Source organism: Leucopleurus acutus (genome assembly GCF_964270905.1).
Source record: "Leucopleurus acutus genome assembly, chromosome: 5".
NCBI classification, from domain to species: Eukaryota; Metazoa; Chordata; class Mammalia; order Artiodactyla; family Delphinidae; genus Leucopleurus; species Leucopleurus acutus.
Window position 1 is genome coordinate 66,387,442 of NC_139147.1, and position 18,091 is coordinate 66,405,532.

The window sequence follows — 18,091 nt, forward strand, 5'->3', positions numbered from 1 at the left end:
TCAGCATTTATGTAAATACAGAGCCACCACATGACTCAGAAATTCCACTCCTAGACATACACCCAAGATAAAGGAAAACATAATGTACACACAAAAACTTATACATGAATGTTCATAGCAGCATATTATTCATAATAGACAAAAAAGGGAAAATAACCAAATATCTATCAGCTGATAATTGGATAAACAAAATGTGGAATATTCATGCAACAGAACATTATTCAGCCATAAAAAGGAATGAAGTGCTGCTTCATACTACAACATGGATGAACCTTGTAATCATTATGCTAAGATTATGCTAAGTGAAAGAAGCCAGATACAAAGGGCCACATGTTGTATGACTTTATACGTATTGTCCAGATAAGGCAAATTTACAGAGATAGAAGTTAGACTAGTAGTTGCTAGAGGCTGGGGGAGGGAAGAAATAGGGAGGGACTGCTAACAGGTATGACGTTTCTTTTCAGAGTAATGAAATTATTCTGGAATTAGATAGTGATGATAATTGTCCAATCTTCTGAATTGTACACTTTAAAAAGATGAATTTCCGGCTTCCCTGGTGGCGCAGTGGTTAAGAATCTGCCTGCCAATGCAGGGGACACGGGTTCAAGCCCTGGTCCGGGAAGATCCCACATGCCTCAGAGCAACTAAGCCCATGAGCCACAACTACTGAGCCTGCACTCTAGCGTCAGTGAGCCACAACTACTGAAGTCTGTATGCCTAGAGCCCGTGCTCCACAGCAAAAGAAGCCACCACAATGAGAAGTCCATGCACCACAACGAAGAGTAGTCCCCGCTCGCCGCAACTAGAGAAAGCCCGCAAGCAGCAACGAACACCCAATGCAGCCAAAAATTAATTAATTAAAAAAAGATGAATTTCATGGTGTGTGAATTATATTTCAAAAGAATAAGTATATTCTTATTGTTATCTTATGTGTCTGAGGAATTCTTACCCATGGAGATTTGAGAAAGACTCTCCTTGCCAATAACATTTCTATTTTACTACTGTTTGCTGTATATCTCACACAAAACTAGGCCACCTCCTTCCCTTTCTGGTAAGAATCTAAAGCCCAGGGTAAGGTATCACAATGTGCCAGAAGGAAACATCTGGCTTTCGTCACCTTTACTAAAGAAGGATATGAGGAAAATAAATAAATTCTGGAGAAGAAAAGCTGAGTGGCAGGGTCTCTAGAGAATGAGGACAGACCACTCTGCAGCCTGGAAAGGAGAAGACCAAGGGGGATGTCATAGAAACCTATTAAATCACAAAGAGATCTTGTGTATACTACAAGGAAATCCTGGAATACTTGAAAGAGATGATACCATTTAAAGGTTCAGAAATGTAGAGTTAGGACATGAAAAATAAAGTAACAACTTCACAAAACAGGTAATGATCTAAGGATGATCATTATCATTATTCCCCTGAAAGATAGTACAGGCAATAAAATACAGTTTTAAGGAAATGGCCCTATAGTAGATTATTTTATCAAAATAAGTTACTACTAATAGGAGTTTTAGTTTTTCTCTTTAAAATTTAAAACGATTTTAATTGTGGTAAAATAAAAATAAAGTTACATACAATAAAACATAAAATTTACCATCTTAACCCTGTTTAAGTGTACAGTTCAGTAGTATTAATTATATTGACATTGTTGTGTAACCAATCTCTAGAACTTTTTCAACTTGCAAAACTGAAACTCTATACCCATTAAACAATAATTTCCCATTTCTCCCTCCCTCCCCTCAGCCCCTAGCAACAACCATTTTATTTTCTATTTCTATGAGTTTGACTACCCTTGATATCTCATATAAATAGATGCATACAGTATTTGTCTTTTTGTGAGTGGCTTATTTCACTTAATGTCCTCAAGATACATCTGTGTTGTAACATATGTCAATTTCCTTCCCTTTTAAGGCTGAATAATATTCCATTGCATGTACATCTCACATTTTGTTTATCCATTCATCTGTCAGTGGACACTTGGATAGCTTGTTTTTTGGGGGCAGGGGGGAAGATGGGACCAAATACTAAAGTTGATATCCAGAGGATTAACCTGTCTTCTCCTAATAAGGTGCTTGGTATCACTATCAGAGACAGAAAGCTGGTAAGAATTGGGGCTCAAATGGTGGCCAAAGAGGTTACACCAGAATTCAGGAGTCTAGGCAGACTCATAGGATTAAGACACACAAACCAGATCCTGGGAGCATGAAAGGAAGAAGCAGCAGTGGTAATTTAGGGATTGAACATGCAAGGATGTCTAAAACCAGGAGATCTTGGTACAACATTGTGAATCAACTATATTTCAATTAAAAAAATGTTTTAAAAAAGTAAAACCAGGACATCACTTTGAGGAAGAGAAATACAGAAGAAAGAGTCAACAAGGGACTTCCCTGGCAGTCCAGTGGTTAAGACTTTGCCTTCCAATGCAGGGGGTGTGGGTTCAATCCCTGGTCAGGGAGCTAAGATCCCACATGCCTCATGGACAAAAAACCAAAATATAAACAGAAGCAATATTGTAACAAATTCAATAAAGACTTCAAAAAAATTTAAAAAAAAAAAGAAAGAGTCAACAAAATAGTGAAATATGAGTGAAAATCAAAGTCCGCCAAGCAGGGTCAGGAAGTACAGAAAATTAGCAGAGGACCCAGTGAGTGAGGGGTTGTACCAGAAAGGGAGGATATACTACAGGCTAGTGTAGGTATCTAAGGGAGAGGCCCAGGATTCTAGCAGGCAGTATGCCACGAGGAAAGGAATGAACAGACTCTAAATAGACACTGGCTGCTCCACTCTGGCCTCTGCCCCAGGGCATGTTGAGTTGATAAGAGAGAGGGGGAAAATGAAAATAGATAGGCCATCCAGAGAAAACCATAATTCAAAAAGATACACGCACCCCAATGTTCACTGCAGTGCTATTCACAATAGCCAGGACATGGAAGCAACCTAAATGTCCATCAACAGAGGAATGGATAAAGAAGATATGGTACATACACACAATGGAATATTACTCAGCCACAAAAAGAACAAAATAATGCCATGTGCAGCAACATGGATGGACCCAGAGATTCTCATACTGAGTGAAGTAAGTCGACAGAGAAAGACAAATATAACATAGCGCTTATATGTGGAATCTAAAAAAAGACTACAAATGAACTTATCTACAAAACCAAAATAGATTTACAGATATAGAAAATAAACTTATGGGAGCTTCCCTGGTGGCACAGTGGTTAAGAATCCGCCTGCCAGTGCAGGAGACACAGGTTCAAGCCCTGGACCGGGAAGATCCCACGTGCCACAACTACTGAGCCGTGCTCTAGAGCCCGCAAGCCACAACTACTGAGCCCGCGTGCCACAACTAGCCCACGTGCCTAGAGCCCGTGCTCCGCAACAAGAGAAGCCACCACCATGAGAAGCCTGTGCACTGCAACAAGAGTAGCCCCTGCTCGCTGCAACTAGAGAAAGCCCGCGAGCAACAATGAAGACCCAATGCAGCCAAAAATAAAATAAATAAATTTATTTTAAAAAAAAAGAAAAGAAACTTACGGTTACCAGGGAGTAGGAAGGGGAGGGATAAATTGGAGGACTGGGATTGACGCATACACACTACCATATATAAAATAGATAACTAATAAGGACCTACTGTATAGCACAAAGAACTCTACTCAATACTCTGTAATGGCCTATATGGGAAAAGAATCTAAAAAAGAGTGTATATATGTATTTGTATAACAGATTCACTTTGCTGTAACCTGAAGCTAACACAACATTGTAAATCAATTACACCCCAATAAAAAATTTTTTTTAAGTAAATAGATAGGCCAGATCTAGGAAATTTATACTGCATTCTGGAGCTGACTCTCAACATCCAAAACGGTGTGGCTACTTTGATTTCCATCCAGACTAGTGTCAATATTGGCATGGGTTGGATTTGGTGTGGCTGCAGGGATATCTACACAGCGGGGATGCCTGGGGTCCAGAGAGTGTTAGCTATAGTCTGAAAGTTGTTAGTGGGGCCTGCTATAATATGAATTTAGTGCTAATTTACACCACTTATTTTCTTGTGCCTACAGCCAAACTATGCCCATATTCCAGGGGTGGGACCAAACTGATAGTTGAAAGTTAATGGGTGGGGGGGCAGATACAAAAAGAAGAAGGGTACAGAGGTTAGAAGACAATCAGTTCTTTGCAATCCTACGCTATACAGTAATGTTACTGGTCCACTGTGAAATTTCTCAGGATGAGACATAACTGTTGAGATATTACATAAACAATATTACCAGTTTGTTTTTCTTTTCTCTCTTTCTTTTTCTTTTAAAGAGTTTAGAGTACATAAGTACGATGTGCAGGAAAAACATGTTTCTAGAAAATTATATTCACAGATAAGCTTCTCTAATTTGCCAGTTCTACTCTGCTGAGGCATGTTTTCCAGCAAACAAAATGCACTAATAAATCTATCAGGAACAGAAAGGCAGTGGGGGACAGCTGCAGCTGCAGCATCCAGGAGTGACAATGATTAATTCCTACATCTGCTCAGTCAGATAGAAGCAAAGGTCACTGTGCATAGATTAGCATCCTGATCACCACCTCCTCCTAACACACACACACACACACACACACACACACACACACACACACACACACACACGGGTGCGCGTGCATGCACGCACACAGGAATAGCATCTTCCTCCATTGATCACGGCAAAGTTCAGAATATTAACTGAAATATGTCTACTGTCTGAAAACTTCCCTCCCCCCAGAAAGCAAGCTCTTTAGTGGGACAGAGATGGAAGAAGGAATAGAATAGGATCAGCAACTGATTAATGTCAGATTACTGTCTAACCTTGTTAACATCCAAATTAAGTGAAAATCTGATGCTCAGCTACATTTACGAAAGCCAAGGGAACAGGAAATTTAAGAACAAACCCTGATGCAGGAATCTGATCAAAGTAAGAAAGGCTATTATGGTGAAGCAGTTGAACACGTGGACATCTGGCATTATGTAAGGAAGGTATTTAGAAGCTGACTCTTTGTCCTCATGTTCAGCAGTCTCCTGAAGACATTGCCACTTCCTATTCATGCCTTCTACACTTATAGATACCTGACAGGTTGACTTTTTAAAAAAATAATCTTGGACCAGGAAAGGTATTTTTTAAGTGCACAAATTATAAATGTTTAGCTCAGTGAATTATTACCAAGAAAACATCTATGTAACTATCATCCAAGTCAAGAAAAAGAACATTTCAATACCTCAAAACCTCCACTCATAATTATTACCCTTTCCTTCCTCCCTAAAGGTACACCACTATCTTGACTTTTTTTTTCCACTAGCTTGACTTTTAACACTATACTTTAGTTATGCCTTTAAAATGTATTTAAGGGGAAGCATATAGTACATGTTCTTTTGTGGCCAGCTTTTAAAATTTGTTTATGAGATTTGGTCATGTTTCTGGGTGTTAATAACTTGTTCATTTTCATTGCTGAATAGTATTTCATTGCAAGAATGTACCATAACATTTATTCCTTCTACTGTTAAAGGACAGTTGGGATGACTACAAATAATGCTAGTGTGAATATTCTTTATACAACTTTTGGTATAAATGTGCATACATTTCTCATGGGAATAATTTAGAAGTGGATTTGCTGGATCACAAGTTACATGTATTGTTAATTTTAGAAAATATGCCATATAAGAAAAATAAGAACTAGGGATGTAATGTACAACATGGTAAATATAATTAACACTGCTGTATGTTACATATGAAAGTTGTTAATAGAGTGACTCCTAAGAGTTCTCATCACAAGGAAAAAGTTTTTTTCTATTTCTTTAATTTTGTATCTATACAAGATGATGGATGGTCACTAAACTTACTGTGATAATCATTTCACGATGTATGTAACAAATCATAATGCTGTACACCTTCAACTTATATAGTGTTATATGTCAATTATATCTCAATAAACCTGGGAGAAAAAAAATTTTCACAGGAAAAAAAAAGAAGATATACCAAATCACTTTCCAAAGTGGTTGTACCAATTTGCACTCTCACCATGAGCAGACAAGAATTTCACAGTTTTGCATCTTTATCTTTATCTTTAAAAATTTAAGTCATTTGGTATATATCTCATAGTATTAATTTGCTTTTCCCTAGCAATAGGTAACCACTAACCTACTTTCTGTCTATATAGATTTGTCTATTCTAAGCATTTTAATAAATGGAATCATAAAATATATGGTCTTCTTCTCAAAAAGGGAAAGAAACCCAAACATAACACTAAAGATAGTCTTCAAATCAAAAGGGAAGAGAACAAAAGAAAAAAGGAACAAAAAAGAACTAAAAAAAAACACAAAACAGTTAACAAAATGGCAATAAGTACATACTTATCAATACTTTAAAGGAACATGGACTAAATGATCCAATCAAGCCGCACAGCACAGGGAGATCAGCTTGGTGCTTTGTGTCTACCTAGAGGGGTGGGATAGGGAGGGTGGGAGGGAGATGCAAGAGGGAGGAGATATGGGGATATATGTATATGTGTAGCTGATTCATTTTGTTATAAAGCAGAAACTAACACACCATTGTAAAGCAATTATACTCCAATAAAGATGTTAAAAAAAATGATCCAATCAAAAGACACAGACTGGCTGAATGGATACAAAAACACCACCCATATATATGCTGCCTACAAGAGACTCACTTCAGATCTAAAGACACACAAAACTAAAAGCAAGGGGATGGAAAAAAGAATACTCCATGCAAATGGAAATCAAACAAAAGCTGGGGCAGCAATACTTATATGAGACATAATAGATGTTAAAGCAAAAACTGTAGCAAGAAACAAAGGAGGTCATTACATAATAATCAAGGGATTGATACAAGAAGATACAGCAATTATAAATACATATGTGCTCAACATAGGAGCACATATAAAAAACTTTATATTTATATATATAATAAAACATTCCATCCCAAAGCAGCAGAATACACATTCTTTTCAAGTGCACATGGAATATTCTCCAGGATAGATCATTTGCTAGGCCACAAAACAAGTCTTGGGAAATTTAAGAAAACTGAAATCATATCAAGCATCTTTTCTGACCACAATACTATGAGACTAGAAATCAATTACAAGAAAATAACTGCAAAAAACATAAACATGTGGAATCTAGACAATATGCTACTAAACAACCAATGGATCACTGAAGAAATCAAAGAAGAAATTTTTAAAAAATCTGAAGACAAAAGAAAATAAAAGCACAACAATCCAAAAACTATAGGATGCAGAAAAAGCAGTTCTAAGAGGGAAGTTTATAGCGATACAAGCTACTTTAGGAAACAACAAAAAATCTCCAATAAACAACCTAACCTCATACCTAAAGAAGAACAAACAAAACCCAAAGTTAGTAGAAGGAAAAAAATCATAAAGATCATAGCAGAAATAAATGAAATACAGACTGAAAAACAATAGAAAAGATCAATGAAACTAACAGCTCGTTCTTTGAAAAGACAAACAAAAGTGATAAACCTTCAGCCAGACTCATCAAGAAAAAAGGAGAGAGGGCCCAAATCAATAAAATCAGAAATGAAAAATGAGAAGTTACAACTGGCACCACAGAAATACATTCTTGCTGGGTATGGCCACAGGCAAGGCCCTGACTGCTCCTTAACTAGACCATTTCTCAGGGCTGTGTTTGCAGTGAGCAACCTTGAGAGATGAGGTAACATACCCCACCCCCCAGACAAAGAATAGGCTTGTTACGATTCACTATAAAAGTGAAGAATTCCCCAGGCTTAGGTTCCTTTCCTTTAATGGTAGCCCCCTGTGTGTGCAAGTATCATCCATCATGGGCCCTGCATCATCCCCATGGGACTGATGGCATGGGAACCAGCACAAACCCAACACAAAGCTCTGACTACTGCTTTCTACCATGAGTAATGAAGTACTTTGTTTCTGACCCAAGAGTCTTGTGTCTTTTGCTAGCATAAAACAGTAACAGGCTAAGTTGTTAACTTATAAGTAGGGCAAAATCTCATACCCTACACAATTCTTTTTTTAAAATTTATTTATTTATTTATTTATTTTTGGCTGCATTGGGTCTTCATTGCTGCGTGCAGGCTTTCTCTGTGGTGGTGAGTGGGGGCTACTCTTCGTCGCGGTGTGCAGGCTTCTCATTGTGGTGGCTTCTCTTGCTGAGGAGCACAGGCTCTAGGTGCACGGGCTTCAGTAGTTGCGGCACGCGGGCTTGGCAGTTGTGGCTCATGGGCTCTAGAGCACAGGCTCAGTAGTTGTGGCGCACGGGCTTAGTTGCTCCGCAGCATGTAGGATCTTCCCGGACCAGGGCTCGAACCCGTGTCCCCTGCATTGGCAGGCAGATTCTTAACCACCGCGCCACTAGGGAAGCCCCCCTACACAATTCTTATTACTCAAACTTTTTGATTTCCCAGGTAGTAAAAACCCAGCTACTGGGGATTATTGTGGGAATGCTACTTTCAATTCTGAGAAGTAACAATATGTAAATAACTACCATCTAAATCATTATCACAAATGACAGTGAGATAAGGTCTTAGAATAAAAGATAGTCCTTTAATTGAACAAGTTTATCTTCATGCAAAACTTATGACATTGCCCTTGTTTTGTGCATTTCAGAGGAGGCACCAGGAGAGCCTCCCTTTTGACATGAAAGGTCTACTTTGCTCCAAGAGTTAATTTGGTCCTTATTAAACTGCATGAGGAATCTAGGAAAAAAGAGTGCATTCTCCCATATCAGTCATTAATACCTAGCACACTTCACAGATGGGTTTTAGGTCACCTAGCAGGGCCCTTTGGAAAAGGACACCAAATATGGTACACTTTTTCACTCATGAGAACCTTCTCAAAAAAATAAGAATGTTTATGGACTACATTTTTAATAGCTTTAATGAGTGTAACTGACATACAATCAACTGTATGATTTTTGAGGATTATATGATTTATTAAGTTTTGATATATGTATATACCTGTGAAATATTCGCCACAATGAAGGTAATGAACCATCACCCCCAAAAGTTTCCACATGCCCCTTGGTCATCCCTCCTTCCTGCTCTTCTGTGTTACCCCCGACTTGCAGGCAACCACTCATCTGATCTCTATCATTACAGATTAGTTAACAATAGATTAATTTTCTAGAATTTGTATAATTGGTATTATATATTATACAGTCTTTTTTGCCTGTCTTCCTTCAGTCAGCATAAGTATTTTGATATCCATCCACGTTGTTCCAAATATTAATAATTATTTTAATGTTGAGTAGTATTTCATTGTATGGATATACCAAAATTTGTTTATCCGTTCACTTGTTGATGGATATTTGTTATTTGCAGTTTTTGGCTATTACAAATAAAACTGTTATGAACATGGTATACAAGTATGGTATACATATAGCTTAATTTCTCTGGGTGAAAACCTGAGAGCAGAATGACTGGATCATATGGTAGCCATATGTTGAATTTTAAAGAAACGTTCAGGCTGTTTTCCAAAGTGGTTGCACCATATTACATTCCCACCAGCAGTATATGCCAATTTAGCCAGTCTTTTAAAATTTCAACCATTCTAATAGGTGTGTAGTGGTATTTCATTGTGGTTTTAATATGCATTTCCCTATGACGAATGGTGTTGACTATCTTTTCACATGTTTATTTGCCATCCATATATCTTCTGTGGTGAAGTGTCTGTTCAAACCTTTCACTCATTTTTTTGTTGTTGTTGGATTGCTTCTTTTATTATCAATTTTTAGTATTATTTATATATTCTGGATACAAGTTGTTTATCAGATACATGACTTGCAGATATTTTCTTCCAGTATGTGGCTTTCTTTTCATTTTCTTAAGTTTCTCTTTAGAAGAGAAGATGCTTCTACTTTTGATGAAGTTCAACTCATCAATGCTTTGTTTTATGGATTTTACTTTTATTGTTGTACCTAATAAATCTTTGCTTATTATAAGGTCACAAAATTGTTATCCTATGCTTTCTTTGAGAAGTTCTACAGTTTTAGATTTTTTTAGATTTAATAGATAGGTCTATGATCCATTTTCAGTTAATTTCTAAACATGGCACAAGATATAGATCAAAGTTCATTTCTGCATATGGGTATCCAATTGTTCCAGCACCATTTGTTGAAAAGACTGACTGTCCCTTCTCCACTGAATTGCCTTTGCACCTTTGTTGAAAAGCAGTTTCTCATGTATGCATAGGTTTATTTCTGGATTCTATCTGTTCTATTGATGTATATGTCTATCTTTACCCAATACCAAACTGTCTTCATTACTGTAGCTTTGTAACATCTTGAAATCAGGTGGTCCTAGTCCTCCAACTTTATTCTTCTTTAAAGTTGTTTTGGCTCTTCTAGGTGCTTCATATTTCCATGTGAATCGTAGAACCAGCTTGTCAATTTATACAAAAAAAGGCCAGCTGAATTGTGATTGTGATTGGGTTTAGTCTATAGATCAATAAGGGGAGAATTAACAATATTGAGTCTTCTAACCCATGAACACAATATGTCTCCATTTATTTAGAATTTCTTTAATATCTCTCAGCAATGTTTTGCAGTTTTCAGTGCACAAGTATTTCACATTGTTAGATTTATCCCTAAATATTTCATATTTTTTATGCTACTGTAAATGGCATTACTTTTAATTTCACTTTTCAATTGCTTTTACTATATAGAAATACAGTTGAGTTTTGTACATTGATCTTGTACCCTGCAAACTGGTTAAACTAATTTATTAGTTCTAATTTTTTTTTTAAAAAAAATAGATTCCATTGAACTTTCTATATAGATGATCAGGTGACCTGAAGGTAAGCCATTTTAGTTCTTCCTAAGTTAGGTGACTTTTATTTCTCTTTGCATTGGCTAAAACCTTCACTGTTGAATAGAACTGATGAGAGCAGACATCTTGCTTCTGATCACAATGGGAAAGCATTTAGTCTTCTACCATTAAAAATGGTAGGGAAGGGGCTTCCCTGGTGGCGCAGTGGTTGACAGTCCGCCTGCTGATGCAGGGGACACGGGTTAGCGCCCCGGTCTGGGAAGATCCCACATGCCGAGGAGCGGCTAGGCCCGTGAGCCATGGCCACTGAGCCTGCACGTCCAGAGCCTGTGCTCCGCGACGGGAGAGGCCACAACGGTGAGAGGCCCGCGTACCCAAAAAAAAAAAAAAAAAAAAAAAAAAATGGTAGGGAAGGCAGCTATGCTCACCACTATACCACCAACGCACACCAAACATGAAATAGATAGCTAGTGGGAAGCAGCCGCATAGCACAGGGAGATCAGCTTGGTGCTTTGTGACCACCTAGAGGGGTGGGATAGGGAGGGTGGGAGGGAGGGAGATGCAAGAGGGAATAGATATGGGAACATATGTATATGTATAACTGATTCACTTTGTTATAAAGCAGAAACTAACACACCATTGTAAAGCAATTATACTCCAATAAAGATGTTAAAAAAAACGGTAGGGAGTTCTTTTCTATTTTACTTTGTTGAGATTTTATCAGGAATGGATGTTGAACCTTGTCAAATGCTCTTTCTATGCCTATTAAGATGATCATATGGTTTTCTTTTTTAGTTGGTAAACATGGTGTATTATATTGATTGATATATGGATGTTAAAACAACTTTGCATTCCTGGAATAAACTTCACTTTGTCATGATGAATTATCCTTTTGATATTGGTTGTACTCAATTTGTTAAAATTTTGTTTAGAATTTTGGATCTATGTTCATGAGCCTATAGCCTTTTTCTCTTCTAAATTCTTTGTTTCCTAACTCATTACAGTAAGTTAGGAAATGCTTCCTTATTTTCAGTTTCTTAGAAGACTTTGTGTAGAACTAGTAACATTTCTACAATACAGGCACAGGGGTGCCTCTGGCTCAGGGTCTCTCACAAGTATACCCCTTGGTGAGCCATGGTTGCAGTCCTCCAAGGCTCGACTGGGGGAAAATCTGCTTCCAAGCTTATTCACACTGCTCTTAGCAGGACTCAGAAGATCTATTTTGAAGCTCACTGACATGGCTGTTAATAAGCCTCAGGTCCTTGATGGCCACAGACTGGAAACATCAGCTCCTGGCCATGTGGGCCTCTCTGCAGGGCAGCTCACAAAATGGAAGGTGGGATCCCTCAGAGTGAGTGAGTGAAAGAGTGAGAGGGATCCAAGTTGGAAGCCATAGTCTTTTTGTAACCTTATCCCAAGTGACTAATAAGCAAATCAGTCAGTCTAGCCCATACTCAAGGAGAAGAGATTTCACAATATTGTGACTACCAGGAGGTAGGACTTATTGGAGAACATTGTAGAGACTGCCTACCAAAGTTGTTCATGATATTAACTTATTTTCCTTCTAATATTTATAGAATCTTTAGTGATGACAGCTCTCTCTCCCTTACTTGGGTAGTTATATATTCTCTTTTTTTTTTCCTGGCCCCTTGTCTAGAAGTTGGTCAATCTTATTGATCTTCATAAAGTTTTTGGTTTTGCTGTTTTTATCTGTTGCTTTTCTGTTTTTCATTTTATAAGTTTCCACTTTGATTTTTATTATTCCTTTCTTCTGTTTATTTGGGGACTCATCTGCTCTTGTTTTCTGTTTTGTAAGGTGGATCTTTCTTCTTTATAATATGGAGTTTAGTGCTCTAATTTCCCCTCAAGTACTGCTTTAATGGCATCCAAAAATTTTTGATATATTGTGTTTTCACCTTCATTCAGTTGAAAATACTTTCTAGTTTCCCTTCTGATTTCTTCTTTGACCATGGGTTATTTTAAAGTATTCTATTTAGTTTCCAAATATTTCAGAATTTTCCAGAGATCTCTCTGTTATGGATTTCTAATTTAATTCCATTCTGGTCAGAGAACGTACTTTGTATAATTTGAATCCTTTTAAATTTAATAAGATCTTCTCTATGGCCCAGAAGGTGATCTATCTTGGCAAATGTTCTGTGTGTACTTGAAAAGAATGTGTATTCTGCTCCTGTTGGGTGTAGGATTATACAAATGTCAATTAGGTCAAGTTGGTTGATGGAGTTGTTCAAGTCTTCTGTATCTTTACTGATTTTCCCTTGTAGACTACATTTTAAAATGTTATCAAAAATACAGTATTGGTGACTGAACTTGAACACTGCTACATTATTTTTATTTTATTAAAATGTTTTTCTTACTCTGGCACACACATGCATGTGTGTGCACATACAGAGTCACATTCACAAATTTAGAGACCACAGAACTGGAGTGAAATGAGGCATCTAACTGTGATGCTGCACCTTTGAACAAATTTTACTATTTAAGAAAGCACTTTTGAAACTGGGTTATTTTATGTTTCCTTGACTGACCTTGTAAGCTACTTAACTGCAAAATGTGTTTTTACTCACAGTGCCTCTTAATACGTTATTTTTTATGCCAAGTCATGCTCCCGCTGCAAGCAAGACAAGGAACAAAGTCTTCAGTAGAATGAAACAAGTACAGGTGCTTCTGCTATAACACTGTTTACAAGTGTTCAGACATATAAATGCTTTTTAAAAAACCTCACATTCTACAAAATTGTGGATAAAAGTAATGGCTTATGGGAAAATAATGTGGGGCCATAACATATGAAACACATTTAACTTTGTAACCAGAATACTAATAAAAAATAATAATTATCTCAATTAAAATACTAGTACTCAGTAAATGTCCACTACCACTTGTACCCAGGATCACAGCTGATTTTTACAGCCTTAAATCTGCAAGACATAGGTCCTTAAGGGCATTCACCTCCAATAGATAACACTGTCATCAAAATCTAATTTGGATCTCTGTTTTCTTCAGCAATCAATTGTTTTTAAATACGAGGGAAACGTCTTCTTCATGTCTTCATCTACTCCTGCAACTTCATCAGATAGCGTCACATTGTAGGTAGAATACCAGTTCTTGAAGCCATTAAACCAGCTACTGCTTGCACTGCCATCACAGTATTCTTAGCTTAAGGCTTCCTTCTTTAACTGTAAGAAAGCTTGCCCCTGGATGCTTTAAACTATTGATTAGCTGGGGAAAAAATTACATATGAACCAATGATGTTATTTTCTTATTTGCCAATTGGGTACTAACTTGCATTATAGAAATGTGTTGTAACTGAAAATAGTATACTCCATAGTTTTCTAACCTTGGAATGTGTGATTTTCCTAGTCATTTTCTTGGCAGCAGCTACTGCTGGGATTTAAATCTCCTTACTCCCAGGATCACTGAAAACATATTTACTGAGCACTTACTACGTTCCAGTCTGTTCTAAATGCTGGAAACAGTGGTGAGCATGACAGACAAGGTCCTTGTGTTCACAGACTTTACATTCTGGTGGGGGATGCAGACAATAAACAGGTAAATCAATAAATATGGTATTATCAGAGAATGATACTTGCTATGAAGAAAATAAAACAGGGTGATGGGATATGTCATGAGACGTAGGGGGCTGGGTGGCCATTCTGTAGAGACGCTACCTTGGACAGGATGATCAGGGAAATCCTCCCTGAAGAGGTGACAATTGAGACAAGACCTATCAGATGAGAAGGAACTAGTCATGGGACGATCTGGAGAAGACTGTCAGGCAGTGGGAACAGTAAGGTGACAGTAAATCAAAGGCCTTAAGATGGGAGTGGGCTTAGTGTATTTGAGGGACAGAATGAAAAGTGGCTGGGGAAGCTTCAGGGGTGCCCCCAGGGCCAAGTGCCACTCCTCACTGCCGTGCTGAGGTTGACGCAGTAGATCAAGCCACTGCTGCCTAACAGTTCCATGTCCTCCAAGCCTCAGATGGCCAGTGGCACCCCAAAATGCCTGCAGACAAATCCAACTGACTGACCCTCATCTGAGTGCCAAGCCCAGGCAATGGAGCATAATACACTTGATCGCCACAAAGTGTCAGGCTGCTGTGGGGACAGGCAAGTTTGGCATCTCTGAGGGGGTTGTTGAAATCTGACATGGGCTCCATCCAGAAATCACCTGTAGACCAGGGAGAGAAGGCTGGAGCAGGGCTTCTCAGGAGGGAGCCTGGGATAGCTGGGGCAGGAGGATGGCACAGAGTGGGAGAGATGGGGTGGGCCTTGAGGGAAGGACTGGATACCAGTGAAGGAAAGATTCTGCAAGTCCCTTCAGAAAAAAAGCCATCACTTTGTTTCTTTTGTCAGTCCTGGGTGCCATACGCCCTTACCTGGATGAGCCAGTGACTTTCCAACCAGTCACAATTGCCTAGCAGAATAGCCAGGTAGTGGGGCTTCACTATTTTTACGGAAACCTTAGCTTACCCAGACTGGTTCCAATTGTGCTGCCATAAACTTCAATGTTGCTTTGGAATATTTCTCTACGTGCTCTCTATTTTTAATACAAATACCTTATCTTCTCGGAAAGATCTCACCATCCTTTATGAGGAGAGACTCTTCATTCTCTTCTTTGGATATCCTTGTAGTAGTTAGCACAAGAGTGGGCCAGACCTTTCTCCTTCTCAAGAGGGAATTGTACTGCAAGGCCAGGCCTCCTTCAGGGACAGCTTCTCACATAGTTTAATGCCACAGTAGAACACAAGCTTTGCTGATACCAGCCAGCAGCTCGTGGTGCCAAAATGACACTAACACTCTGGGTTTCATGTTTCAGGCAACGAGATATGAGAAACTAGGCATGGGGCTGCTTACCTGTTCTTCCTGCAGCGAATTGTGAAGCCAAGAAAGAAGGCTATCAGCAGAATTCCACAGCTGAGGAAAGTCCAAACAATACCCAAGAGGGCAGGAGATAATGAAGAAATGGTCTTACTGCTGTGGTGGGAAGAGGTCTGAGAACAGAATGAAGAGAAGCTGTTAGGAACGAAGGCTCTTCTATAGATCAAACATGAACTGCCCCCATGACCCCCAGAGCTGGGACATAATGTCCTGCATAAGCATTTCCTCCTCGTACTTCTCCCCGCTCCACCACCACTACCATCATCAACAATAATAACAATAACGTGTACATCTAAGCAGCCCTGACACCCCATGGCTGCTCACTTACAATCGTTGTCCTGCAGAGATCATGAAGGGGTCTCCGCTCCAGCTCCTGGCCAGGAAAACCATCACACAATTCAGAGCAGTTTATTTCAGACTCCATGTCATCATATGCCCCTCTTGGTATGTGCTTATTCACGGTCTTGGTTACCCACCAGTAGATAACCAGAAGATCTTTGAGTAAAACAGAAGAGCAACTCAAATCTTTTCTTCAGAGGTGCCATTTTGAAGCTGGCTCCTGGTGCAGAATCTGGGAGGAACAATCCATTCAGGTGGAAGTGGAGAGTTATTTCACTAAGCTCCTTCATCAGACACCCTCCAGGCTCTCCTCGTCCCCTGCTGCCAGTGCAGACCATGTGAGTCAAGAGCGGGCATCTTAGTAACCATGAAGTCACACACTGCGATGATTCTGGCTTGCCACCAGATGGCAGTCGCTGCTCCAAGTACTCTCACACAGGTCTCAAAGGAGAAGAAAGCAATTAAGCCTGTTAACAAACAAATGTTATTTATATATAACACACACAAATAAACACAAACACACACATATATGTAAATGGTTTATTACAGAGGTTTAAAATATTTTACACATTTTAACTATATATTTTTATTATATGTAGTTATATACATTATATATAACAAAGGTTTAAAATATAGTATATATTTAAATAAATATATTTCAAAACCTCTTTAATAAACAATACTTTAAAAACAAAGACAAAGCACACCTAACAATTTATAGATATACAGCTCTACAGTCCCTCTTCTGATCCCTTTTATGGTCCAGCACTACAAGAATTTTAGTTTCAATATGTGAACACATCTTCTTTTTTTCCCTAGTGGAAACCCCCCGTGCCCTTCAAAGATCTTTCTATGCAACTTAGGGATTAAGCTCTGTCTGATCCTGGGTGGTGGTAGGCTCAGGTGCCCATACTGTCTGCATACATTGTCTGTTGGTTGGTCCTGTTCACTCCTGTTAGCTCAGTGAAGGGAGGAACATTCTATGCCCAGTCAGCTGGGATCTCAAAAGGATATGCAAGCCCTTTGCCAAGAGTTTTCTGTTTGTTTATTTTTTAACTGTTAGACTACTAGAAGTGGGATAGGCTACTCGGGTAATAGGGAGAGAAACTGAGGGTTCTAAGAATTCCCACAGAGTGAGCAAGTGGCCAGGGGATGGTATTATTTCTCTCAGATGATTGCAATATGAATACTGTGATCTAAAAAAAAGCTCTACCTTGCAGAACCAAAGTAGAAATGCTCAAAAGTAGAGAGGCTTAAATTAACTCCAGCAGAAAAGGCAGACATGTCCCCAATACTTTGAAGCAATCTACCCCGTAACAGAGAAACAGATTTGAAATTTTACCAGTGGGAATTTAAAAAAGGATGCCACTTCTGCTTTGTGTTTCTGAAACAGCTTAGCACAGTTTTCTTTTATTGTGGAAGAGGAAAAAAAATCAATTATTATTATTCCAATGGCCACTGAATACAGGACTTGTGTTTAAGTCAGAACAATAGTGACTGGTGTAGAATGCCATCTTTGGATTCTGCATGCTTAGACAGGAACAATATAGCACCAGGTGCTGCCCATATATTGGCCTCTCATATCTTCCTGAATTATTTACCAGGCTCATTACAATGAAATCCCAAGAGAACTAAAAGCCACTACCTCCTGTCAAGACATTTAAATTCTTGTGAAGTCTGATCAGATTACTGAATGCAAAATTAAGGAGTAAATATAAAAATCTGACTATTTGCATCTTAATTTAGTTGAAAATTTAATTGCTAAAAAGATATTTTTTTTTTTCTTAAAAGTTAGACATCCCCTATTGTGCTTTCTAGCATAGAGCAATACTGGAAGCCACAGGGAGGACTATATGATGGATTGAAAAATATATTTTTCCTGTATTGCCCTTTTAATCATACTGGCAAATAAGTACACTTACATTTAAACCATTATTAAGCCCCTGTCTGTGTATCCTTACATCATATAGATGTGTGTGTGTATATACGTAAAACCTCATTTTGTTCTCACAACTGTGTCATGTGAGGTAAACAAGACATCTCCTCGTTTTCACATAA

At 38.4% G+C, this 18,091-nt stretch overlaps 1 protein-coding gene across 2 annotated transcripts in view; it reads right to left on the reverse strand.

The window, feature by feature from the left end:
* Window positions 1-16,118, reverse strand: part of GPR156 (G protein-coupled receptor 156) — a gene marked incomplete at both ends in the record, with an annotated part of 58,364 nt that extends 42,246 nt beyond the window's left edge. For both annotated transcript variants that reach the window (XM_082839846.1, XM_082839845.1), the window contains 2 exons: window positions 15,671-15,807; window positions 16,023-16,118. In XM_082839846.1, coding sequence (XP_082695972.1) covers window positions 15,671-15,807; window positions 16,023-16,118 — 233 coding nt within the window. The remainder of the gene's footprint in view (window positions 1-15,670; window positions 15,808-16,022) is intronic.
* Between the last annotated feature and the right edge of the window lie 1,973 nt (window positions 16,119-18,091).